The sequence below is a fragment of the Salvia hispanica genome, chromosome 4 (assembly GCF_029641045.1).
Source record: "Salvia hispanica isolate PSC_SH4W2 chromosome 4, Shi_PSC_v1, whole genome shotgun sequence".
In the NCBI taxonomy this organism is placed as follows: Eukaryota; Viridiplantae; Streptophyta; class Magnoliopsida; order Lamiales; family Lamiaceae; genus Salvia; species Salvia hispanica.
The window spans coordinates 29,290,638-29,317,983 of NC_142695.1; the positions used below are offsets into that span (position 1 = coordinate 29,290,638).

A 27,346-nucleotide genomic window follows, 5' to 3' on the forward strand; every position below is an offset into this window, starting at 1 on the left:
TGTTTTTGTTTTCTTTTCAGTTTATGAGCAGAGGCTTCAGGTTTGGCAGGTGGAACCAAGACCTGAGTGGAAGGAATCACGACTTATTTGGCAGCCGAAGGAAACCCTCGCCCTTGTCACCACCAGGTCGGGACTACAACTGGAGGCTCAGCTCATTTGAGCTCAGAAAGTGACGAGGTCTCAACCTCGAAAGTTAAAGAGGAACTCGGATCAACATCTGAAGCATAGGAAGGAACCGTTGGAGATATGGCCAACCCAGTTGAAGATGACCCAGAGATCGGCTCGCTCACCGCCCATCTGCATGGCGAGCCTGCTCAAGCAATTGTCACAGAATTTCTCTGGGCGTAGGAATGAGTGCCCATATGAATTCTTAAACGAATTCAACAAGTTGTGTAGCATCCAGAAGAAACCAAATGATGCAACAGAGGAGGACTATCGCCTGCGTTCGATCCCCTTTGCATTGAAGGGGCCAACACTTGGCTACTGAGGTTACCACCTAATTCTATCCATACCTGGGGAGATTTCAAACTAGTCTTCTTAGACTATTTCTTTCCTTCGAACAAAACCTATGCCCTCAAGAAGAAAATTCTAGAGTGCAAGCAGGATTATGATGAGTGTATGAGTCAGTATTGGTTGCGTTTTAAGGGATTGCTCGATGCCTGCCCCAACCATAGGATGATTGAAGCTGAAACTTACTACCTATTTTACAAGGGGGCAAACCCAGATTGTAAGGATCTGATGAATACCTCGAGTGGGGGAAATTTTACCAAGAAGAAGGTGAGTGAGGCCAGAGAAATCCTGGGACGGCTGATTGACGCAAAGAAAGCGTACGTACGATCACCCACGAACCATTCTAAGAAGGGGATCAGCGAAAGCAGTGCAAGAGCAGGGAGAAGAAAGAGTAGAGGCCAGGATAGACAGATTGGAGAAAGCGCTCCTGAATGCGATCGAGAAGAATAACTCCCCTGTTTCGCAAGAGAAGGAGAAGTCACCCGGTCCAGAGGAAAATCAACTCCAACTCTACTATGGACAGTCAGGGGATGGAGAATACCAAGCCCAGGTGAATGTTATGGAAGGATGGAATCAGAATTATCAGAACACGAACTGGAATCAATGGAAGATTAAGGGAACTCCATGGAGGGACAACCCCTGTTTTAGATGCAGTGATGGAAATCAGCAACCTCCACCCCAACATCCTAATCCATTGGAGAATCAACAGATTGGCCCAACCGAAACCAAGAAGGGCCAAACAACCATTCTAACTAGTCAGGGAGGAATCAAGAAGGATCAAGCTTCCAGCAGAACAGCTGTGGGAATAGAAACCAGGGTAACTGGGTCAACAGGAACCAAAATCAACCACCGAACAACTACGTTCCACCCCACCAGAGGAATATGGGGAACCAAGGACCACAACCAGGTCAAGGAAATCAGAAGCAAGGTACTTAATCCAGTCAGCCATATGCAAAGCAACAGAGGACCACTGATGACATGATAGGATATCTACTGTCATCACAACAACACTTTCAGAACAATATGCAGGCCAACAATGACTTGGTCCACAAGTTGCAAGACACTCAACAGGAATAGAAGGTTGTAATGGACATGCTCGCCAAGCAGATGTCCCAAATCGCCACCTCCCTGAGTGAGATGAGAGGGAATGAAGGAAAAATTCCTGCCTCGGTCAGACCACCTGACCGGGAAAATGTCAGTCAGATTACCTTGAGATCAGGACTGGAGTACAAAGGGCCGATTATGAAGACTGGTGGAGGAGTGGGTGACTTGACCTAGCAAAAGGAGGATACCAGAACAGGGGAAAGGGAGGATGATCTACAAGTAGGAGATCTTGGAAGACCTTTACATCAGGATCATGACCCATTTTTCCTTGACCCAGTAATTGAGGAGACCAGAGAAGAGGCCACTAAAGATGACCCTATGGATTTCATGGAGATTTTCGGGAGGCTGGAGATAAACTTGCCTTTTCTCCAAGCATTGAAGCTACCCACGTTCATCAAGGAGTTCATAGCTGGGAAAACTAAACCAGAAGGGAAGATTATGATCGGCAAAAAATTTTCGGTCGTGATTCACAAGAGGAGGCTACCATCCAAGAAAAATGATCCAGGTATGTTTACACTACCTGTTGAGATAGGAAATTTGAAGGTGGAATATGCTATGTGTGATCTTGGTGTTTCCATAAACGTTTTACCCCTATCTCTTTATAAAGGGCTTGTAGGGGTAAGGTTAGCCGAAACAAAAGTAGTGATCCAACTTGCTGACAGGTCATGCATACATCCAGTAGTTGTGTTAGAGAATGTGATAGTTAAAGTGCATAATTTCCTGTACCCAGCTGATTTCTATGTGATTAAGATGAATGAGACTGAAACTACTGGGTCTAGTGGAGTCCTCTTAGGAAGACCATTCTTACGCACTGCCAAAACAATAATTGATGTGTTTGGAATGATATGCTTGGATTGTCATGGGGAGAAATATACATTCAACATTGATGATGCTATGAAACAACCATTGGATATGGAATATTTGCATATTGTGGATGTTATTAACCCCCTGGTCCAGGAATATCTTGAGACTGAATTAATGCAGGAGCAGATTAAGAATTCAGAGATAGTCAAGCTGTGGAAAGAGAAGTTGCAGGGTGGTGTGAAACTCTACTGACTCGGCATGACGGACGAGCAGATCAATGAAGTGATCATGGCATTCTGCCACAAACCGTTCTCAATCAAATCAACTTGCTCTGTTCAAACAAAAGGCTCAGAAGAGGCAACTGACATTGGGGAATTGGCTACCAAAATCATGGAGAAAAACCCCCTGCCCCAGGAAGCCATCACACCCAAAAAGGAGTTGAAGAAACTGCCCGAGAGTCTAAAGTATGCCTACCTTGGAGAAGATAAAACTTTCCCAGTCCATTTGATGGAGAAGCAGGAGGAAGAATTGCTAGAGGTGTGCTTAGGAAAAACAAGAAAGCTATAGGTTGGACCTTATCTGACCTTGTGGGAATTAGCACAAATCTTTCAATGCATCACATCCGATTGGAAGAAGGAGCAAAAGCTCACCGAGATCCACAGAGGAAGCTGATACGCTCAGATTTTGCACTATTTTAAAGCCATTATTTGGTCCATTTTCAATGTCAAAGTCACTCTACACATCTATTATTTGCATATTTTGTCTATTTTGGTATTTTAACGTGTTTTGTGAGAAATGTGCATAATTGAGCCAAAAAAGGGAGCCAAAACGCAAAGTCTAGAAATCTGGAGTCAGACGGCGACCGGCGACCGCCGGCGCCCCGACGGGCAGATCAATACAGCGGTCCGCCTCAAAAAAACACGCTTGGAAGAGAAGTCTCGCCCGGCGACCGGCGGAAGCCATCCGACGATCCGCCGCCGGAGAAACAGACTCTCTGGACTCCAACGCGGCGACCGCCGCGGCGGCCCGCCGGAGAAAGGAGGAGAATCCAAGATGCCCTAGATTTGCTCCAAGATTTACCATATTTTGAAGATCTTTTCCTTCTACAATATGGAATGGCTTTTCCCTATAAATAAGACCTCAAGATTCATAAAAAAAGAGAGAGCTTCTACTTGCAAAATATTTCATAGAGATCATAAGCTAGAGTACTTCAATTGTGCAAGGAGTTGGAGAAGGATTTCAAGAACATCAAGAACGACAAGGATTCAACCTACGGGTTTTATTTGCTTTAGTTTTATGTTCAAATTGTCTTCCCTTCAATCTATGTGTTTAGCTTATTTCATCATGTGTAACTAAACTCATAGGATTCTAGGGATGGGTTAGTAACGACTTTGGTTATACGATTCCTTTTTCTATTTAATATCCAGTTTGTTTTTACTTTGTTTCTTCCCTAAGTAGTTTTGATGCTGCATGATTGAGTGACACAATCTTGCATGATTTAATATAACCTGCTTCATAACTGTGAGAGAGTTCTAACGAGTTAGATTCACTTAGTAGACGCTACAGTTAGCTTCCCTTAAAACGACAATGTTAATTGAGACAAGACTTTTCAAGGGTCTTAGGAGCTTTATAGATTTACGTGTTAGGATTGACAACCCTAATCTTGTAATCAACGTTTGCATCGCATGAGCATAAGCTAGGTGACTCGTCCTTTCAAAGTATAAACTGTGCCAGGGTACTATAGTTTGGAAATTGTATAACCATAACTGTGAACGCACATCCTTGGGATTCCTTTATCTCTATCAATTGTCTCTGTATTTTGCTTGCATTTAGTTGTTATATGCTTTATATTGTTTTCTATTTTCAAAAAGTTTTCAAAAACCTTCCGTTCTTTCAAATAGTAATTGAGTCTTAGTAGAGGATAGACACTTTGTGTTTGCCTTTAGCTATACTATATATACTCTGTATACTTGCAGGTTTATTTAGTGCTGATACAAAGTGCATCAAGTTTTTGGCGGCGTTGCCGGGGATGACAATTCACTTTGGAGTGATATCGTCAAACGGATAATTTTGCTAATTTGGAATTTAATTGCTTTCAGTTTTAATTTTAGTTTTTAATTTGTTTTTGTTTTTGATTCTTGCAGGTTATGTATGCGAACGCGTTCTGGGAAGGACAGCCTAGAACCGCTCGATTAGGAACTTGAAACAACACGTAGGAAAATAAGGAGTGAAAAAGGATCAGGATCGATGGCTGACAAAACAGAACTCGAAAAATTGCAGGAGATGGTCAAGATGTTGATGGACGAGAGAGATGTGGAAAGGGCAGCCTGAGAGGCGTTGGAGAATACTGTTACTTTTCCTGAATGCCCTCGTATTGATGCTAATAACTTTGAGTTACGCATGACCCTTATACAAAGGGTCGAGCAAACTCCTTTTTCAGGTAGGGCCACCGAGGACGCTAACCGCCATCTCTTCAAATTTGTGGAAATAGCGAACACGCTCAAGTTAAATGGTGTCGACGACGATGCCATAAGGGTAAGACTCTTTCCCTTTTCGTTAACTGATTATGCTAAAGCATGGTTTGAGTGTATGCCCCTAGAGAAGGTTTCCACATGGAAGGACATCGTAGCTGCCTTCCTCGACAAATACTATCCGCCAGGCACAATCCTGAAGCTGAAAAGCGAAATCATTCAGTTCATCCAAGGCCACGACGAGCCCCTCTATGAGGCGTTTGCTTGTTTCAAAGCTCTCCTCCGAAAGTGCCCTAACCACGGTTTCACCGTGGACCATCAGGTAGGAATCCTCTATAACAGATTTAATGAAAAAATTTGTGCTATGTTGGATTCAGGGGTAAACGGAGGCTTTTTGAGATCTGGTGAAGATTCCATGGCAGTGATCGAGGAATTCGCCGCCAACAGCAGGGGGTAGTCGAAAGAAAGGAACATCATGAAGACGATAGCTGCAATTGAACAGGCCGATGAAAGTTCTTTTGTGAAGGAATGGGCCGAGCTCAGAGTTAGGGTGGACCAAATGGACACATCGAGGATGGAGGATCCGATTCCACCGACCTCCATCATAGCGGTCTGTAAACCCAAAACTCCTGCCCCGATAGTGGAGGAAATCAAATACATGCAAGGAAGAAGTTCCAACAGAAACTACAACAACAATTATTGCCCTAATCGGGGGGGGGGGGTAATTTCAATAATTATAATGGAAACCGACCTCATCCTAATGTCTCATATTCTAACACTAATTTCTTGCAATCCCCTGCATGATTTAGCGTTGACAAAGGAGGAGTAGATGAAACAACCAAAAAGGAGGAGAAGTATGACCAAGGGATCACAAGGATCTTGGAAGTAATCACACAAGACAGGAAGGTTAATGAACCAAGACCGGAGTGGTTGAAGCTAAGATAAACAACCTCGAGCAAGGAATGAACACAATCTCAACTGTCATAGCCAACATCAACACTCAAATGGAGCAAATCCAAAAGAAGTTAGATGAGGATAGGGCAAAGGCAGCCGCACAAGTGGATGACATCAACAAGAAGTGGGTGGCAAAGTAGAAAACTGGGGACTGCCCAGCCGCCGGCAGACTGCTGCCAACACCGCAGTGGGCCGCCGCTGAATCATCGAATGGAGTGTGCCCAGCCGCCGGCGGACCGCCGCAGACCCGCGGCGGGCCGCCACTGAGATGGCAGAACCACCTACTCAACAGGGACTCGTGCGGCACAATGGGATTGTGCTACCTTTCCAACCAAAGAGGAAGTTTAAGCTCGAAGAGCAGTTCAAACATTTTTTGAACATGTTTTGTAAAGTTCATACTAACATTCCTCTAGTTGAATCATTGCAGGAGATACCTAAATATGCCAAGTTACTAAGGGAGACGGTGGTGAAGAAGAAAAATCCAACAAAAGCCAACCTTAAGCTATCACATCATTGCAGCGAGATCATCCAAAAGGAAAGGACAGTGAAGCAGAGAGATCCGGGCCAGTTCATTGTCAGATGCCGGATTGGAGAGGGAAAGGTTGACAAGGCCCTATGCGATTTAGAATCTTCCATCAATCTCATGCCACTGAAGTATTACGAAAAGCTCCACATTGGGTCGCTCAAAACTTCAAATGTGACACTAAGGTTGGCCGATAAATCGTCCATAAAAACTGTAGGTATGATTGAGGACGTCTTAGTTAAAGTTGATGATTTCATTTTCCCTGCCGATTTTATTGTGCTTGACATGAAGGTAGATAAGAACGTCCCTCTAATCTTAGGGAGAGATTTTCTTGCTACTCGCAAAGCTTTGATTGATGTAAGTCGTGGAGAGATCACAATTAGCGATAACTATAGCCAATCCACCTATAAGATCGAGAGCGAGATGCTCAAGTTTTAGGAGGCAAAGCGGGCGAAGATGGAACGACAGTGTAGGGCAGTCATGGTCACGGATTCGACCAAACCCCAAGACCCCATTGAAGTGGAGGATCCTACTACCTCCATTATCTACATTGTCAACGAGGTATGACGTTCTCCCAAAAAGGACGACGCTAACTCCTCTACATCTGTTCCGCAAAAGAAGAAGTAAAAGAAGAAGAAAGCACCCAAGGAGGACCCCGAGATATATGTTATCAAAACCAATAAGGAGAAATACAAGTGGTGGAAGAAGCTAGGGACCAAGTTGCTCCCTATGCCAATTTTCAACACTCGGGTCGCTGATCCGCCCAATTAGTGGGCCACTTCAAGTCGAGCTAACGATTAAAAATAAAAGCGCTTGTTGGGAGGCAACCCAATTTCTTTAAGTTTTGTTCTTTTTATTATTTTTCATTTTTCTGTTTTATTTAAAAAAAAATTGACGAGTGGCGGTCGCTACACTTAACACGACGGTCGACACACGTTTGAACCAATGTGCAGGATAGGTCGGGCCTAGGGCGGGCTTAGGGCGGGCTGAGGATACCGCTGGATGGGCCGCGGCGGTCCGCCAGGATGCGCAGTTTTTAAAGGCCCATGCGGCGGCCCGCCACGCTTCATGCGGCGACCGCCGCGTGCAGTTTAGAAACGGGAATGGCTTATTTAAGGTATGTTTTCCATTCTTTTTCCCATTCCTTCTCAAATTCCTTCCTTGCACACGACCCCTACCTTTATAAATCACCAAAATCACACACCCACACTCTCATTCTCTCAATTCTTTCAAAATATAGAGCTCTTCTTCTACAATTCTTATCAACACAAGGTATGAATCATATCTCAATTTCTGAGCTTTGTTTCAATTCTTTCATGGATTTTGGTTTATTTTGGATGGATTGTTCAGTAGAAACTCTTATTATGTGATGGGGGATGATTGTGTGTGCTTATTTTCATATTTCCTTGGTCAATTTGTGTTTTGGTGGTAACTTGAAGCTTGGTGAATAGTGAATTCCTCTTGTTTATACTTATTAATATGTTGCAATCATGTTTATAGCATTGTGAGGCTATTATTACTTCCATGAATTACAATACTTATGATTTCTAAGAGATTGTTGATATGTTTTGATTTATTGTTGATACGTCTCTGCATGGGGGATGAATTTTTGTTTCCTAGTTTGGATGATTATGCTCTACATGTTTACATGCTACCATCTAGGATTTTGTGAACCGAAAACTTGCAACTAATTGTTGATTCTTTGTTGTTACTTATACGAGTGCAAGTTTGGGGGAACCTTTGATTGCCCATTAGTTGTTATACTTTTTAGGAATTGTATTCTTCTTTTGTAGGAAAGCCCGAAAACGCGAAGAACTATGACATTAGCCTTGCCTCGGATGAGCAAAAGGCTATGTGGAATAAGTTGTCGGCACGAGAGACGGCGCCCTCGAGGTACCCCCACGATTTCTCCCTCCAAACTTTGGGGATCGCGGATGACTTTTGGGCGTTGTGTGACGTGGGCGACGGGAACGGCCTCTGATACATGTTCGAGAGGATATGACCGTCTTTCAGGAAGTACACTCTTGAGTTCCTGAGCTCGTTGAAGGTCACCAAGGATCCAACTCATGTTTGCTAGGGTCGATGGGGGGAGTGTCTCCCAGACGGAGTTGAATGTGATTTGGTGTCTTCTCAATAAGAAGGGATTCGATTATGGTACCCTTTTTACTATCTATGTGGACCGGATCACAAAGAAGGATGGAGGCATTATATATTGTGGGGGCTTGATCACTACGATTGCCGAGCACTTGGACATATCCTTCGCCGGATTGAAGGAGGATGGCAGGGAGCGCTTTATCACCTATGAGGTGCTCTTTTCGGTGGGACTATTGAAGACCGACTATTGAGGTCAAGGAATTTTCATGGATTTTTCCTACAAGTGGCGGGGGATCACTTCTTCGTTCCCATCCCGCAGTTGACTAAGGTCGATGTTTGGGCAAACTAAGTCAATTGGAAGCTCAACAACCCGACGCACCGAAGAGCCATTGAGGCTAACCCCATCAATGGGGAGTTTAGGAAGAGGAATATACCGGGTCGCATCCCCATCTTTGAGGCCGATGATGACTCCGCCTTCGATGCTATTGATCATTACAATGAAGAAGGGGAGCACTCGCAGGCCCAAGAGAGTCAAGTGCCACCGCCACCGCCGCCCCAACGTCGCCAAGAAGAAGAAGAAGAGGAGGAAGTATGTTTTAAGTGTGAGCAGTTTGATAGTGCTAATTTCATGCATTGGTTAAGGGATAAATTCTGTGATTTCCCGGGTCTAACAAACCTTTTTGAGGCAGGTGTGTAGAGAAAATTGCCAACCCTAGGAAGGAGACAGAGATCACCTGGTGGAGGAAGCCGGCAAGGGAAATGAACTGAACAAGGAAGAGCGCTAGACAAAAGAGCATTGAATTGAAGGGCAAAATGGGCATTGCAAGAACAGTCTAGATGCTCTATCCATTATAAAAAGGGAGCACGCGATCAACATGCATCATCACCTTTCAGCTCCTAGCTTAGTTTTCCACTTTTTCTTTACACACTCACACACTTAGGGGGAAATTTCAGGGGGGTTCTCATTTCATCAGAAGTTTGGGTGAAACACCGTCTCTACGGAGGCGAAGAAACATTTGTCTTTAATTTTCTGTCTACTTTTGGTACTTGCCGAGCCCTCGCTGTTCGAGGCTCGGCCTTGGTGTTGTTTTTATCATTCGATACTTCGTATTTTGCAATGGATATGTCTGTTTATGTTTTGTTTATCTTATCGTGTTGTTTTGGGTTTGATCTTCTGATTATTGTTGCTTGATCTGAGTTTGGAGTTGGTTGGTAAGAAATCTGTTGTCGATTAGTTGGATCTACGTAGACTAGTGAGGATCGGAGGTGGAAATGATGTTTGGTTGTTGTGGATGGCTTGGATCCGGAGTGGAATAAGCGTTCCATGGTTGGATCTGCATGTTTTTGTTTCATTCGATTGTTTAAGTTCTGTATTCTCATTTTACCTCGTCTAGTAGCCGTAGATCTGCTTTAGTTTTAACTGTTCTTCATTTCTGTCGGTTTAATTTCGTCTGCTTTGCTTTGATCTTCGTTCTTGCTCTGTTTTTAACTGGTTGTTTCGTGATAAATGTTGGAGAAGATGATGTCGTTGTTAGTTAGTCCTTTAGTTAGTTATTTTGCAGCTTTTCAATCATACTCTACCTTTTCAGAAAATGGTCCCCACTTTTAGTTGCTTTCCCAGGTCTAGGTTATTTCAGGAAATTGTTCATTCGATCTAGTAATTGTCTCGCTCTCTTTCGTTTAATATGCATGTTTTTATGTTTCGGCCTAGATCTAGCTGTTAGAGTAGCATATTTCAATTACCAAGTCTAGGAATTAAAGCTCAACCCAAAAATTGCGTGGCAGCAGCCAACAAAAAAAATAGTTCACGAGTCTTTGAACATGTTTACTTGCGCATTTATCTCTGTGGATTCGATCCCTACTTCCACGTACAAGTTTTCTTAATTAAAGCGGGTTGAGGTTTTTGAAGAGTGAGTTAAGGTAGTGATTGTGTGCCCAACGACAGGTAGCTCAAGGTTCTCTGAGTTCCTAGACCCTGTGTCTAGCGGATTTCTTGGACCGAGGGTTTTCCTCATTATTTTCGAGAACACGTTTTCGCTCACCATCATTAGCTTCTAAAAACCAGCTCTTCAAATGGCACCATTGTCGGGGATTAGAGGAACTAAGACTGGAGGCATTCGACTCGGCCATGTGGTATAAAGAAAGAACAAAGCTCTGGCATGATAAGAATCTCCGAGTCAAGGAACTTCGCGTAGGGCAGAAAGTACTCCTTTTTTCAATCTCCGAGTCAATGGAGCTATAGAGATTCAAGGAAGCGGCTCAAACTCGGTTCCTTTCTTGGTAAATGTGCACAGAGTGAAGGTATACAGAGATAATACAGATATGCATGTGGTGGAAGAGACGCCACTACATGCATCTGCTATTGTTTCTTATGATGGTCAGGCAAGTGGGGAAATTATAAAATAGTTCAGCTGCTTTCTAAAAAAAAAAACAAGAAAATCCAAACAAATTAAAAAAAGTTTAATCATCCAAAAATATTTTTCGAAGCACCAAACTCCTTGGGGAAATTTCTTTGTCACTCATTATCTCCGACCCAGAATTTGGTGTTTCATATCTTTTGTTCTAAATTGCTAGGGGGAGGAAGAGCCTTGCAGATAGGAGAGAAGGTGGTTGCCTTTTGAAATTCGAATTCCACTTTTCGAGGAACGTACGGTTGCTTGCATCATATGGAAACCGTTCGCCTGCCACTCTGAAAAAGGCTGGAGATATTTGATTTTCAATCAAAATTAATCGTCCATTCTCTCTCTACTCTTATAATTCTCTCTAAATAATTTTCCTCAAAATCGTTTCAAACCCTAACCAAACCTACCCCAGAAATTGTGAGTTGCAGGTAACCATGAAGAAAGTACAAGGAACCACCCTGAAGAAGGGAGACCCAGCCACCAGACCAAAGTCCGGCGAGTCATCCGGACAACCGCCGTTTCAACCAACTTTCTCGGCGCTCGATATTCGCTCAGAATGGAACCCGACTTTTGTGCAAGGTTCATATACCGTCAAAAGTCCCGATGAGGAAGCATTCTTGAAGGAACTAGAAGAGAAGTTCGGAAGTAAAGAAGAGGCCGAGAAACTGTTCTCCCGTTTCTCGATGTTTCGTCAACAAACGCCGGCAATCCCTGAGGAATCAAAGGCGCAACTACCGAGTTCAAACCTAGGGGATTCCAAAACCCTAGATCAAAAATGCAACTTATGACCCACATGTTTCATATGATACACACAAATGCAGATTATCCCAATGAGATCCTATCCCTGCTCTGATACCACCTAAACTGTCACACTCCAACCAACCCTTTTGTCGTATATTCTTATAATTATATAAATATGTGATTTTTAAGCAAATAACCTACACGTAAAATTCATAAAACGCCAATATAAGATAAACTCAGAAATCAACATTTATCTTTTACATATTTCAAAACATTTTGAATTGTATTGAGAGACTCTCTAACCACAATATATGTTATACATTGGTCTACATGCAAAATGACGAGGAAGAGAAAGTTGCTATAATGCGTCAGCCGCCAACCCTGATAGTACGTGGAGTTTCTAAAACTCATATCAACGAAAACATCAGTGATATCTTTGCCTGAAAAATATTAGTGGTTTATATGAGCCACAATTCAGTATATATAAATTTCACCTTTAATTTCACGTCATATAAATATTAAGCATATTCTTTAACTATAATAATACTCTATTTAACTAGAAACAATAAATATTCTTTAACTATAATAATACTCTATTTAACTAGAAACAATAAATATCATAAACAATTTCACATCCATATGCATATACCTTTATGATCCTTTTTAATATTATGTGACTAATCAAGCCTGGTATCGGCCCGAGATTTCCATTATATACAACCCGTAGGTACCTTATATTTATTTGACCATTCCACGAAGGTCCCTCTTTGCTCTTTGTATTGACCCGTAGATCTATTATAATTGTATATGACCCGTAGGTCTATTGTCATTGTATATGACCCGTAAGTCCATTGCCATTGTATATCAGATCCAGAGCAAGACCTTCACATATCCTCTTTAATCCCACGATTTGAACAATTCCAAAATCATACATCTAACATATCTATTACACCAATTTCATATCCATATACTCCTTCAATTAACTCCAATACTATAGATAAACATATCTATTGCACCAATCACATATCCACATCATATTACACCATCAATATCAAATAACACAACCATTTCAGGCTCACATCATATAATTTAAATATTCACTCTAATTTAACACATAGCAATCAATCACATAAAATATGTAAAACTAAAAATGTGATTTATACACGCCTGATTATTACCTCATATTCTAATCGAACCTCATATTCTGTCTCCTAATTCACAACCCTCGGTCCTCTTCATGTAGATAGAAAACTTCTGATCGGTAAAATATATAGATGTACATGTATAAGTGATGTGTGTGATTGTGATCAAAATATAATACACATACCTAATGACTACATTAGCTCCCACTATGTATTTCTTTTTTCTAGATCATATGCTCTCCTGACTCCTTCCCCTTCCTTTTTTTTCCTATTTCTTCAACTATACTCTCTAATATAGAAGGTGTCCTCAAAAAGCTTAGTCACTAGCTTTAAATTAGTCCAGCTAATAAAAAATAATGCATGCATAGCTTCTCCAACTCCCACGTATTATCCCATTTCATACACATATTTTTATTAATATACTATGGCAGCTAATGTTTTATCACTTTAACAATTTTCTTAAATTGGGCGTACCCCATATGTACGTACAATATGTATATTAAAAAAGAAATTATCTATATAATATTAAAGAAGATCACTAATTGTAACAACTATTAAAGTTGTACTAACACATACACACGCATACTTATATGTGCATGTACAATTATATTAAATTTACATAATTTACTAAACGCAATATTATATAGTTAAACATGAAAGAATAAGCTAAAAAACATAGATGGTAGGGAAGTCAAAAAGAAAATAAGAACTAAAACAAATAAAACTCAAAGGTTGAATCCTTGTAGCTCTATGATAATCTCTTGCTTCTTTCTCCAACCCCTTGCACAATGAAGAACTATCAAATTTATGCTATGGAATTAATTGACAAAAAGATGAAGGATAAAAGATTAGGGTTGGAGGAGGAGCTTATGAAAGCTCCCCTTTTTGGGGGTTATGGAAGGGTGAATTCTATGAATGAGGTTATGGTGAATTCCTCCAAGCATTAGGAAAGATGTAATTTTCGTTCCCCATAGTAGAAGGAAAAGATTTGGTTTCACAAAGTAATATCTTCTTTCCTTCTTTAAATTTCCGCCTAGACTGCATTTGACACCTTTGCGCGACTTCGGTAGAACGGCCATAACACTCTCCACAGAATTCCGATTGAGGTGATCTTGGTACCATCTTGAAGATATTTTCAAGACGAAGAGAATGGTGTGTAGAAAACCATGCTAGAACTTCAGGATCGCCAGAAAATTGAGTTTGAACACAGCTGTCGTGCGCTGCGTTTTCCCTGCGGTCGCTGGCAAGGGTGTAGCGACCGCTGGAGAGTGTCAGAGCCTTCTGGAGTCTTTGCAGCGACCGCTGCACTTGTTCCAGCAGCCCGCTGGGCGTCCCTTCAGTTCCAACTTCCAGAAATTCACCTTTTTATGCCCTTTTTCTACTCTAATTTGCACATTTCTCACAAAACACGTCAAAATAACAAAATAGACAAAATATGCAAAATATGGACATGAATTGCGATTTAGACATTGAAAACAGACCAAAAAGGATCTTAAAATAGTGCAAAATCCGAGCGTATCATAAACCCAAAGGGTATGGATTTAACTCTTGCCAAACATTAAATCATCACATATGTACATCATTTAATATTACACATACATTAATGGCTAGTTTGCATACATTATCTACATTATGAAAATCTCAAACACAAAAAATAATGAAAAGAATCCAATGGATGTGTTGGTACTATATCCTAATCCCATGAGTTGTTAAAACCAAGGGGAATGATTCAAACTTCCTACCTTTGGTTATGGTTTCGTTTGTGAGTGGGTACTACTACAACCTAACCCTATAGATTGCTAAACCCAAATGGTATGGGTTCAACACTCATCAAACATTAAATAAGTAAACATGTACATCATTTAGTTCTACGCATGTACATTAAAGGCCAGTTTGTGTATATTATTTACATTATGAAATCTAAAACACAAAAAAAAAAAACGAAATTCAATGGATGTGGTGGTACTATACCCTAGCCCCATGGGTTGCTACACCCAAAGGGTATGATTCAAACTTCCTACCCTTGGTGATGGTTTCATTTGTGAGTCGGTACCACAACCTAACCCCATGGATTGCTAAACACAAAGGGTATGGATTCAACTCACAAACATTTAGTATTACGCATCTATACATATATAAAAGGCAATTTTTGGCCTTATTTCGAAATATTTATAAATTTTGTCCTTATTTTAAAACATGTGTAAGTTATGGAATGAATTTGTGATGCAATTATACAATTCATAATGATTTAACCCATTTTTCTCAATAATTATTGAAACCATTATCCATTAATTAGAATAAGTGAAATTACTATAATATGAATGATCAACCGTTATAAATTTATGATGAGATCAATTGCTTGCATTAACTACAAAAATTAACTTTTGGAACCGAAAGATTTAGATATATATCCATGTTTATAATAAAAAAAACATTTTTTTTGTTTTCTCCGTCAAGTGATCAAATATATATAGAGACTTGATGAAAAGGACTTTACAATTTTTTTTTTAATATATCTATCAATATATAAAAGACGAGTTTTGGCCTTATTTTAAATATTTAAGAGTTTTGAGAATAAATTTAAATATTTATAATTAACTATTATGAATATTTATTTAGCTTACAATCAATAATTGACGATTACAAATCTTAAATAGGATAATGAGCATTAAATAAATTTTGTTACCTCAATTGTCTTAATTTTATAATTTATGATTTTTTATTCCATGATCTCTCATGTCCGATTTTTATGCCTAGAAAAGGCAAAGACATATTGGGTAGTGGTGATTAATATCTAGCGGTGCTAGGGTTGCTATTATATTAAATTGTGCGCGAGGTGAGTCTCATTTGATAGGATCCTCAAGACGAGCTTGAAATAAGGTTTTATTATTTGGAACATAGCTAGTTGGAGTTTGATTACTCTATGAATAATAAATGAGAAAATCTTGCTAAGAATAAGATATTAATTAATTGAGTTCATAGCAGACATTAATTGATTAATGGATGTTTCTATCTTAAGCACGAGAAATAAATATAAAGCAATGGAAACCCGGATTACTTATAATTTCGGATTTGGATGGGGAGTGCAATATTACTTCTGTAGTGGATGCTCGTAATATTCCAATTAAAAGCTTATATTAAATTGGGGTTCAATTTAATTAGTAAAAAGCTAATTGTACTAGCCCATATTCAAAACATTCGATAGATCCCTGTCCGGCCCCAATATGTGACTTAATATAAATAGGAGAATAAAGGAGACAAAAAAGTCAGTTTTTACATAACAAAATTTTTGTTCCTCTCTCTTCTCTGTAAATGACGATTTATCCTCTTTCCTCTCCTCCATGAGATAGGTTTTCTGTCTTCTTTATTTAAGTCCTAGTATACTGGTGCGATCAGTTCACCCTGATATCAGTTTACAGCCCGGGAACTAGACAGAAGATTTGTGGTTTAGTACTAAAGATCTTCACCTGGAGAAGGCGCTAGCCATCTTCGATTCTTTGGAGAATCACAAAGGTAATTTATTTGAGTTCTGAGCATGATACATGTGATAATTGCGCGAATAGAATTTTTCTAAATAATCGACTAAATAGATCTTAATTATCTGATTTATTTGAATTGAAATTTATCGCATGCTTCCGCTGCCAGTCCCTTCAATTGGTATCAGAGCCAGTCTTTGGCTCTGATTATTTGGATTTAAATTTCGCGAAATTCTTGTATGCATGTGTTTTTGTTTTCGAAGCATGTTCTTTTTTTTAACTGTTAATTTTATGCATGATGAACTTAAAAACATTTGAAACAAAGAACTCAAATATTTCGAACGCACGACACGTGCGATTCGTCGGCGCTTGCGCCGTGACGAATCGCGCTACATGCGATCGAAGAAGGGTTGTCGAGCGAGTGGGAGCGAGGGAGTCGATCGACCGGCGACGCGCAGACGAGGGTGGACTTGTGCGCACCGCCGGTGTGACCGCCGGTCCCAGCGAACTCCATGGAATCGCATCGATTCCAGCGAACTCCATGGAATCGCATCGATTGAGTGGGAGTAAAGGTGCGATCGTCCGAGAGCTGCAACACCGCAAGCGGCGGCGATGGGAAGTCGCCGGAGAAGCGCGCCGGTCAGCGCGCAGAGGCTGACGATGACTAAGAGAGCAACGACGTTCTTCGCGCCGGAGTTGGAGAAAGGAAGCGGCCGTGCGTCGCGCGGGCCGCCGGCGATGACTTGCCGTTGAACTTGCCGTTCCAGCGAGCATATTACCGGCGGACCTTCGTCGTCGTTGATCGTGCGAACCTCGATCACGAGATAACGATGAAAGAATATTTTTAATGATTATTTAATTCCCAAATTAAAAGATATCATTAAAATGTTATTATTCCCAAATGAATATTTTAGGAATATTTAGATTATTGACTGTATCTAAGGAAATAAATATATTTATTTTATTCCTAGATGATATGGACAAGAATAATTTAATAGTTTCCTAATTATTATATATCTAGAATCTTAATAAGGATAGATATATAGGATTACATTAAATAATAAGATATTATTCTCTTCCCAATCTTAACAACGATTTAATTTAAGTTTATTTATTCATGTCAGTCAAAGATATAAATAATTTAATTATTTTAGATATATTTTATAGAAGACATGAATATGGATTAAACTTCAGTAATTAATGTATTATCCTTGAATAAGATGTTTAAAAGATAATAAAAGATTTAATTATCTAGTCAATTAAATACCAACAGAATTTAATTAAGCCTTTAATCTGCACTAAGGCGAAGGATAATTAATGAAAAATCATAACTTAAATATCTAAGCGATAATTACGAACTATGTTTGTATATGGTCTCCATCGATTGGTCCACAACTTATGAAGCTACTTTCTGAATCTTATCGCCACCCATGTTGTGGGGACAATAATCCTAAGAAATAGCGAGTTCGTATAGGTGGACTTCTCACATGTGAATAGTATGGACTAGAAATTAGTTTCCAATATTCAGAAGTCCAAACATAATTTACGAGATAGCATGGTCTTGTTATCAACTCGTGAACATTTTTATGGGAGTGTGTCGTAGAAATAAGATTTTGTAATGCCAAATCTGATGGTCGTGCTTAGGCAACATTTGGCGGCCATGTCGTGCTGCGGTCTCTGGACTATTCATCGGTGCTGTGACCAGTAAAAATGTTAAAATTTTAATGCGTATTGACCTCTGCTTGAAAAGTTTTATGGTTAATCTCTTCAACTTCATTACATAAGTTTATGAGAAATAGTAAATATTCTATTTTGCAGTGCAAACTAAATCATCAGAATGTCACTGAATCCTCTTTCCGTAATTCTTAAAGAAAACAAACTCGAGGGCCCAAATTACATAGAATGGAAACAAAATTTGGACATCGTTCTCACGGCTGATGAGCACAAATTTGTGCTCACTACTCCACGGCCTCCAGTGCCGGCGGCTAATGTTGCGCAAGCAGTGCGAGATGCGTATAAACGGTGGCATAAGGAAAATGAGATGGCTAAATGTTATATGTTGGCCTCCATGTCAACAGTGCTTAGACATCAGCATGGTGCCAAGCCGACTTCCGCCGAGATTATGCAAAATCTCACGAATCTCTTTGCTACCTCAGAATTGAACAGCTAAGTCTCAAGCCTTTCGGAGTATCATGGCTAAGACTATGAAGGAAGGTTCTTCTGTATGGGGCCATGTCCTCGAGATGATGAGCTACCTCAATCAAATTGAGGTTTTACGAGGTGTCATTGATGCCGAGTCCCAAGTTACTATCATCCTTCAGAGTCTGCCCCCTAGCTTTCAGCAGTTCAAGCTCAACTTTGAGATGAACAAAAGAAACTACACCTTGGCTGAGTTGTTGACTGAACTTCAGTCGGCAGAGGATCTCATGAACCAAGCTAAGGCTGCGATGGTTAGTTCGACACATCGTTCCTCTGGCCCTAGGCCTGGCGCAGGAAGGAAGAAAGTGACGAACCAGGTCGTAGCCAAGGAAGCTAAAGGAAAGAAGAAGAGGAGGTCAGGCAAGAAGCAAACAAGAAAGTGTTTTAAGTGTGGTGAGAAGGGGCATTGGAAACCAGACTACCCCAAAAAGGGTAAGGCTACAGGTATTCACCAAGCTCTAGTTGTCGAGTCATGTTTGGCTTCGACTTCATCTCATACTTGGGTTATTGACACTAGAGCTACTGATCATATTTGTTTTGATCCTGACTTAATGCAGGTAACAAGACGGCTCTATGATATTGAGATCGAGGTCCAGCTGGGCGACGCTACTAAAGTGGCGGCCGTAGCAGTACGAGACGTTTATTTGCATTTTAGTAGTGATAGATTTTTTATTTTGAAGAATATTTTGTTGATACCTTCTTTTAGAAGAAATTTAATTTTAGTTTCTAAATTGGTTTTTGATGGATATTCGATTTCTTTTAATGATAGTTGTGTTATTAAGAAAGATGGTTCTTATATCTGTCGTGGTATCATGGAAAACAATCTGTACACAATCATATCTACACAATTTAGGGTGAATCCTGCTTAGAAGGCAAGATGGTTCTAGATACTGAGTTGTTTTCCACATGTGAATCCTGCTTAGAAGGCAAGATGACTAAGAGACCTTTTAGGGTGAAAGGCAATAGGGCCAAGGAAGTACTAGAACTCTTTCATACTGATGTATGTGGACCAATGTCAACCGAGGCAAGAGGCGGCTTTCGCTATTTCATCACTTTTATTGATGATTACTCGAAAGTTGGATATGTTTAGGCGTAGCTGGAAGAAAGAATAGGACCTTGTTAAACATGGTCCGATCGATGATGAGTTATGCAGGACTGCCTATTTCATTTTCGGGATATGCCTTGCTTTCTGCGAGTCATAAATTAGACAATTTACCATCAAAATCTGTTCCTGCTACTCCATATAGGGGTGTCCAGCTCATGTTTTGGAAAATACTAAGTTGGACTCAAGGACAGAGATATGTTTGTTTATAGGTTACCCCAAAGGTTCGAAAGCTTATGAATTCTATAGTCTCCGAGAAAAGATATTCATTATGAGTACTCACGCGACATTCTTAGAGGAAGACTTTGTTATGAATCATAAATCCAGCAGTGAGGTAGCACTTGACGAGCTTACTTCTATCACAAGTTCCATTAACCAAGAACAAGTACCTATTGTACAACCAATTCCCGAAACTTTAACTTCTACTCCTAGTGTTGTAGTGTCGCGTCGCATTGGGAGGGTCTCTCATGAGCCCAGAAGGCCAATGGGTTTGGGAGAATCTGTGGATCACTCCGCAGACATCAATGTACTAGATCCCCAGAATTTTGTACAGGCGAGGCGGATGTCGATCATTGCGAATGGGTAAGAGCAATGGATTCGGAACTACAATCAATGATAGACAAAGATGTCTACGATTTTTCCGTCCAACCTGAAGGCTGTACTACCATTGGGAGCAAGTGGATATACAAACGTAAACATGGACCCGATGGACGAGTTAAAGTCTTTAAGGAAAGACTAGTGGCTAAGGGGTACACCCAAAAGGAAGGTGTCGATTACGACGAGACCTTCTCCCCGGTGGCCATGCTCAAATCGATCCGGATTCTATTATCTATAGCAGCTTACATGGATTGGGATGTGTGGCATATAGACGTTAAGACTGCGTTCTTGAACGGTAGTCTTGAGGAGACCATCTACATGGAACAACCCAAGGGTTATGCCGTGAAGGGCAAAGAGCACATGGTTTGGAAGCTTAAGAAGACCATTTATGGCCTCAAGCAAGCATCTAGATCATGGAATCAGTGTTTCGATCAAACTGTTCATAAGTTTTGATTCAAAAAGTGCCCTAACGAAAGCTGCGTGTACAAGAAGGTTGAAAAGGGGAATGTGGTGTTCTTAGTTTTATATGTAGATGACAATAAAAAGATGTTGTAATCAGTACGAACGTGGTTGTCAAACCAGTTCGAGATGAAGTATATGGGAGATGCGGGACAGAATCTAGGCATCAAGGTTCTTAGGGACCGTAAGAAGAGAATGTTGTGCTTATCTCAAGAACCTTACATCGACATTGTACTTAGTCGCTTTAGCATGCAAGATGCCAATAATGGTTTCTTACCTTTTAGACATGGTATCCATCTATCTGAAGAGATGTGTCCTAAGACAACATCTGAGATAGCAGAGATGAGAAGGATACCATATGCTTCGGCAGTTGGTAGTCTCATGTATGCTATACTTTGTACAAGGCCTGATATTTACTTTGTTATTGGCATGGTGGTAAGATATCAGTCAAATCCGGGCCAACGACATTGGACTGCCGAAAAGAACATACTCAAGTACCTTAAATGAACTAAGGACTATTTTCTAGTTTACAAAGCAGGCGAGCTCTCTCCTTTAGGATATACTGATTCAGACTTTTAAGCTGATCAGGACTCGAGAAAATCTACTTCTGGATATGTGTTTACCTTAGGTCGTGGGCCGTAATTTGGAAGAGTGTAAAGCAGAAATGCATTGCAGACTCAACCACGGAAGCCGAATATGTGGCCGCTTCGGAGGCTGCAAAAGAGGCTGTATGGCTCAAGAAATTTGTTCTGGACTTATGTGTGATTACGAATCTACCCAAGAGCATCACCATTTATTGTGACAATTCTAGTGCTATGGAAAATTCGAAGGAACCAAGAGATCAAAAAGCGAGCAAACACATAGAGAGGAAGTATCATATAATTAGAGATATAGTGCAGAGAGGAGACATACGAGTGGTCAAGATTGCGTCAGAGAACAACCTAGCAGATCCCTTTACAAAGATATTGGCGGTGAAACCGTTCGAGTGGCATGTTGAAGGAATGAGAGTTCTACTCGCTCGAGACCTCAACTCGCTTTCAGTATAAGTGGGAGAATTAGACGTAGTGCACATTTTTTTGTATACTTGAAAGCTGTTTTGAGTATAAGTGGGAGATTGTTAGAGTTTGTATACTAGAAATCACCTTTCGAGTGATTGAATACTGTTAAAACTCTTATTTTATTTTCCAAGGAATAAAACAGATTATTTTTATCATAATGTTGTTATGTTTTACATTTAATGGATGTTTATTACATGTTTAAGTGTATAAGTAACTTAACAAAGTCTAAGTTTTTGTTTTAGTAGACCGGTTGTGGGCGACGTTCACTTTAAGGTAACACGGTCAGTTCTGAACATAGAAAAAGAAGAATTTCAAAACCTAGATAAGCTTAGACTACCTATCGTGAAAGGTTGCAATGTCAGTCCGATTATTTCTAAGCCTTACTGAAATAAGATGACGTTGGTGTGGTATAGCACTGAATTGTTTCTAACAGTGAGACATGTCTTTATGCTATCTACTGAAAGACGAGGTATTGTAAATTATTGTTTCTTAATCAATATACGTTAGCATTGAGCATACGGTATTGATTATGCACTACTTTGACTTACCAAATGGTGCGGGTTTTTCGCAACCTAATAAGCCTGGTATATTGGGTAGTGGTGATTAATATCTAGCGGTGCTAGGATTGCTATTATGTTGAATCGTGCGCGAGGTGAGTCTCGTTTGGTAACATCCTTAAGAGGAGCTTGAAATAAGGTTTTTATTATTTGGAACCTAGCTAGTTGGAGTTTGATTACTCTATGAATAATAAATAAGAATTTTTTGCTGAGTCCCCTCTTGTAATTAATAAGATATTAATTAATTGAGTCCATAGCAGACATTAATTGATTAATGGATTTTTCTATCTTAAGCGCAGAAAATAAATATCAAGCAATGGAAACCCGGATTACTTATAATTTCAGATTATGATGGGGAGTGCAATATTACTTCTATAGTGGTTGCTCGTAATATTCCAATCAAAAGCTTATACTAAATTGGGGTTCAATTTAATTAGTAAAAAGCTAATTGGAGGAGCTTATATCCAAAACCTTCCATAGATCCCTGTCTGGGCCCAATATGTGACTTAATATAAATAGCAGAATAAAGGAGACAGAAAAGTCAGTTGTTACATAGCAAAATTTTCGTCCTTCTCTCTTCTATGTAGAGGACGATTTTTCCTCTTCCCTCTCCTCCGTGAGATAGGTTTTCTGTGTTCTTTATTTAAGTCCTAGTATACTGGTGAGATCAGCCCACCCAGATAAAAGTTTACAGTCACCGGACAGAAGATCTGTGGTTTAGTACTAAAGATCTTCACTTGGAGAAGGCAGTATCTATCTTCGATTCTTTGGAGAATCACCAAGGTAAAATAGCTAAATCGTAGAAAAGCATGTTTTAGGTTTTAATTAATTTAAAGCATGATTTATTTGAGTTATGAGCATGATACATGTGATAATTGGGCGAATAGAATTTGTCTAAAAATAATCGACTAAATAGATCTTGATTATCTGATTTATTTGAAATGAAATTTATCACACGCTTCGGCTGCCAGTCCCTTCAGATTTTTGGAGCCCCATCAAGTTCATCAGTGTCTAGCGGATTTGAGATGTTATATACATTAGGAGGAAATTGTTTCATCTCTAGGGATAATACGTTAATCCATGAGGAACCATGATGTAATTTGTCTTGCGGAAAGATCATTTTTCTCTACAAGACTTATAGTTCGGTTTATTTTATATTTTTCATTGTTTTGTTTCTTTGATTGCATTAGTTAGAGTACCGCGTGTTATGGTTTCAGAATTTTATTCCAATATTTCTAACAATTTATAGAGAGGGAAAAATTGTAGTAACATCCTTAACTCGAAACATGCAATTCCTGATTCTCGAATATAGTTATTTTGTCAAAAGTGTGATATACTCACTTCGCTCCCCAAATAATTGTGTTTTTTCTTGATTCCATTTTAAATATGTTTAATTTTATGTTTTTAGGTGTGAAATGAATTTATGTTTTTAGGTATTGAATTGTCATTACTATAGTAGTACATTTTACTATTTTTAAATCTTATATAGTTATATTGTTTCTAATTTTAATTAATCAATTAACAATTCAAAACTGTATAACGGAAAAAATATTCCGTCGTGCATCACACATGGGTTAACACTGGTATACATAAAAGGCCACTTGGAGTAAATTATTTAGTTCTACTTAGCCTAAACATTATTATCTAAACGTACATTATTTACCATTTGGACTATATATAATTAGACATTACGCGTACATTATTTCCTGTACATTAAAAATTATGAATCATGTACTTCATAACATTATATTTCGTCATTAGTTTCATACTTCTCACTGCAACTTTGTAAATGAACATGAAATATCAAAACACCATTGAATGAAACACAACAGATAATTGTAGTCTACTCGCATAGCTAAGTTGATTAAATACAACCTAGCCCTATGGAAAACTAAACCTTACGGTAACAGGTATTCCACACTTGTTGGCCAATCCCACCGTCGTAGGCTCCAATGACCGAAGCCTTTGATCTATCTCTTGGTTTCAAAATCATGGCCAGAACACCGTTGCTCGCGGTTCTTCCTAGCCGGTTCAGTGTCGTCGAAGTTTTGTGAGAAATGTGCAAAATAGAGCCTAAAAAGATAACTAAAAGTCGAAGCTTGAATCTTGAGCATTTGAGCCAGCCAGGGGTTCGCTAGACCTTAATCAGCGCCCGTCAGCACTCATTGACCGCTAACCCTGCAGCGGCCCATTTCGAAAAAAATTTCTTAAAAGAGAAGCACATCCAATGACCGTCGGATTGTGGTCATCGACCGCTCACTAGAGTCTAGAGAGTTCTGGAAGTCTCCGCATCGACCGCTAGGAATCACCCAGCGGCCCGCTAGGAAAGTGTGGCGCATTAATGTACCTAATTTCTCTCCAAGACTTTCCTAATTGGGATAGAAGATTTATCATATCATGATGCATGACCCCATGGCTATAAATACCCCCTCAAGCTTCATCAAAGGAGCCTTTTGCATCATTTTACATTAGAGAATTATATTAGAGAGATTCTTCCACTGTTCATCATTGTTTTCCACCATACTTGGAGTTTGAAACCTGGATTCAAGAGAAGATCAAGACTACGAGATTCATCCTTAGGATTTTATCTTCATAATTTTTATTTTTTCAAGGTTTTCCCTACAAACTATGGGTTTAGATTATTTGTCTATGAGTAGCTAAATCTATAAAATTCTAGGGATATGTTAGTAACGACTTTGGTTTATACAATTCTTATTTAATATTTATTTTGTTCATTGCTTGTTTTATTTCTAGGTAGAGGATTCATGTTTGAGTGAGCTGTGATTTATTGACTTGCAAAGATCAAGAGAGGATTTGCGTGTTAGAAGAACTTTGTTAACACTGCAATTAATTCCCCTTAAAACGGTACTTTTAACTGAGAGTGACAAAAACTTATGTCTTTTTTCCTTTTCGGAGTTCCTAATCTAAGATTGACGACCTTTGTCTGAAACCTACTTTGTGTCGCATGAACTGCGCTAGAGTGTTGTAGTTGTAACTTGTATATACCATAACTGTGAAACCAGTCCCTAGCTTGTCTCATATATCTTATATCTGTGTTTTATTCGCAATTGTTTACTTGCTTTCTGTTGATTTACTATTTTTCAGCATCCAAAACCAACCAAAATCGTATCTCCAAATAGTATAAGAAGCCTAGTCTTGGATAGCCAATCTGTGATAGCAATCTCTAAATAAAAAACACCCATAGTGGGCGGGGGGTTTAGGCAGACCCCAACCGTGAATAAATCAAAATATAACGTTCCAAAACATGATCTTAGCCCAAAAGTGACTAGTAACTAAAGCAAGAACATGAAAGAGAAATAGATTGAAGCTCCCACAAGTCGGGATGCTCCATGCTATCAAAACTAAACTAGTAACCAAATGAACAAAAGGAAGTGTAAGTAGAACTATCAAAAAGTCATAATCAATCCAAATCTCTGCGTCGGAAACGGAAGTTAGGATATCCCAGTTGGTCCATCCTAACAAGCGCCTTCAGGTATCGAGGCACAGAGACTAAATAGATGTGTGAGAATCGAACCTGCCGCTGAGAAGTCATCCTACGGATCAAAGCCATATGATGTCTAAAATCCGCAGAACCAGGCTGTCCAGATGACAATAATGTAACCTGAGCAGCTAAGTCAAGCTCTATCCAGATGTGTGTAGAAAACTCCATGGTCATCTCCAAACCTCGAATAAGAGCCATAAGCTCCGCCTCAAAGCTTGACGATGCATCCACTGGAGAACAGAAGGCCCGCAGAAGGCCTCCATCAATACCACGAACAAGTCCTCCCCTCCCCCGCCTCCAATGTCGCCGAAGAGAAGGCACCATCTGTATTCAGATTCACCCAAGGAGCATCGGGTGGATGCCATAGGACCATGAGTGAACACAGAACACGCTGTCTGGGAGAAGAGGGCATGAAATGCACCGACGTCGAGCAACCCCTCCAGTGTATCGGGCTGATCTTGCTGGCCAGCACGAACGTATGCAGGTGATGAATAACCTGCCAAATAACAGTAGAATGACGGAAAGGTCGACCACAGTGCTTGCACATACTTGCAAGTAGTTTTAGTGCTAAAAAATAGTGCATCAATTACTTGCATTGGAAAATTTTAAAAATAACAACAATTTTGGATGCAAAAGAAAACGTACCTATATTAAGGACAAATTAAATTAATCTATTGTTTTTTAAAGATGATTCTAATTGCGTCTTCCAATATAAGTTAGAACACCAATAATAAGGATGTTAAGCATTATTGGTACATATAGAAACACAAATGAGTGTTCTTAATTGCATTAAAAAAGTCCAAAAACATTTTTTTTTTTTGTTATAGTGATATTATTCCTATCGAACAACTTCTACCATGATGAAACCATGATTGGTATGATTGGGGGCGGGGGGAGAGTTTACCTCATAGTATTTGATGGATTTCCTTTTGTGATTAAAATTGTTTTAATTGGTGAATTACTTCTAAACTGCATTAATGTGATTAGCTGTGTATAATTTAAGGATTCTATCTTGCAGAGGAGTGGGAGTATGTTAAAAAGTAAGGTAGAAGTTGAGCAGGCAAATTTCTATGGAACAAATTCGTTGAAGAAAATTGAGGAAGGATTGGGCTCACAAGGATCTCGATTATTTGAGCTCAAATATAATGTAGCTAGATTAAGAAATTTAGCCTAATATTTTATTTCACTTTTTTAAATCTGTTAGGCCCACAGCCATGTAATTTGAATTAATTGGACTTTGATTATTATTGGTTTGGGCATAAGTTCTTTTGTAAATTAAGCCTAAAAGAAGACTCTTATCCTTTTTTATTTTGGTAGGCCCAAAAAGAATTTACAATAAAATTCTTTTATTTCTTTTGTGTTTTTTTCGCGAGTTTAACTTTCGTGCAAATAATATTTAGTGACTTGGTGTTGTGCCAAACACTAAAATCCTTTGATCAATCAAACAAAACATACTATGCTACACCTAGCATACCTTTAGAACTCAATATGAATATGATCCAATCAACGTTGATCATACATAATGTACATTCATTAATTATCCAACACATCAAGAACTGACATATAATTCCACATAAAATATTCTTCCACGTTACTTAACGTTTAGAAGCCATGAGGAATAAAACACGGGGGCTATAATTATGATTATTAG

General features: G+C 39.5%; 1 protein-coding gene across 1 annotated transcript; it reads left to right on the top strand.

Moving 5' to 3' along the window:
• Window positions 1-1,596: 1,596 nt before the first annotated feature.
• On the top strand, window positions 1,597-2,670 carry LOC148928401 (uncharacterized). Its single transcript, XM_089056662.1, has 2 exons — window positions 1,597-1,774; window positions 1,892-2,670. The coding sequence occupies exons 1-2, from the start codon at window positions 1,597-1,599 to the stop codon at window positions 2,668-2,670; spliced, it is 957 nt and encodes a 318-aa protein (XP_088912788.1).
• The last annotated feature ends 24,676 nt before the right edge of the window (window positions 2,671-27,346 follow it).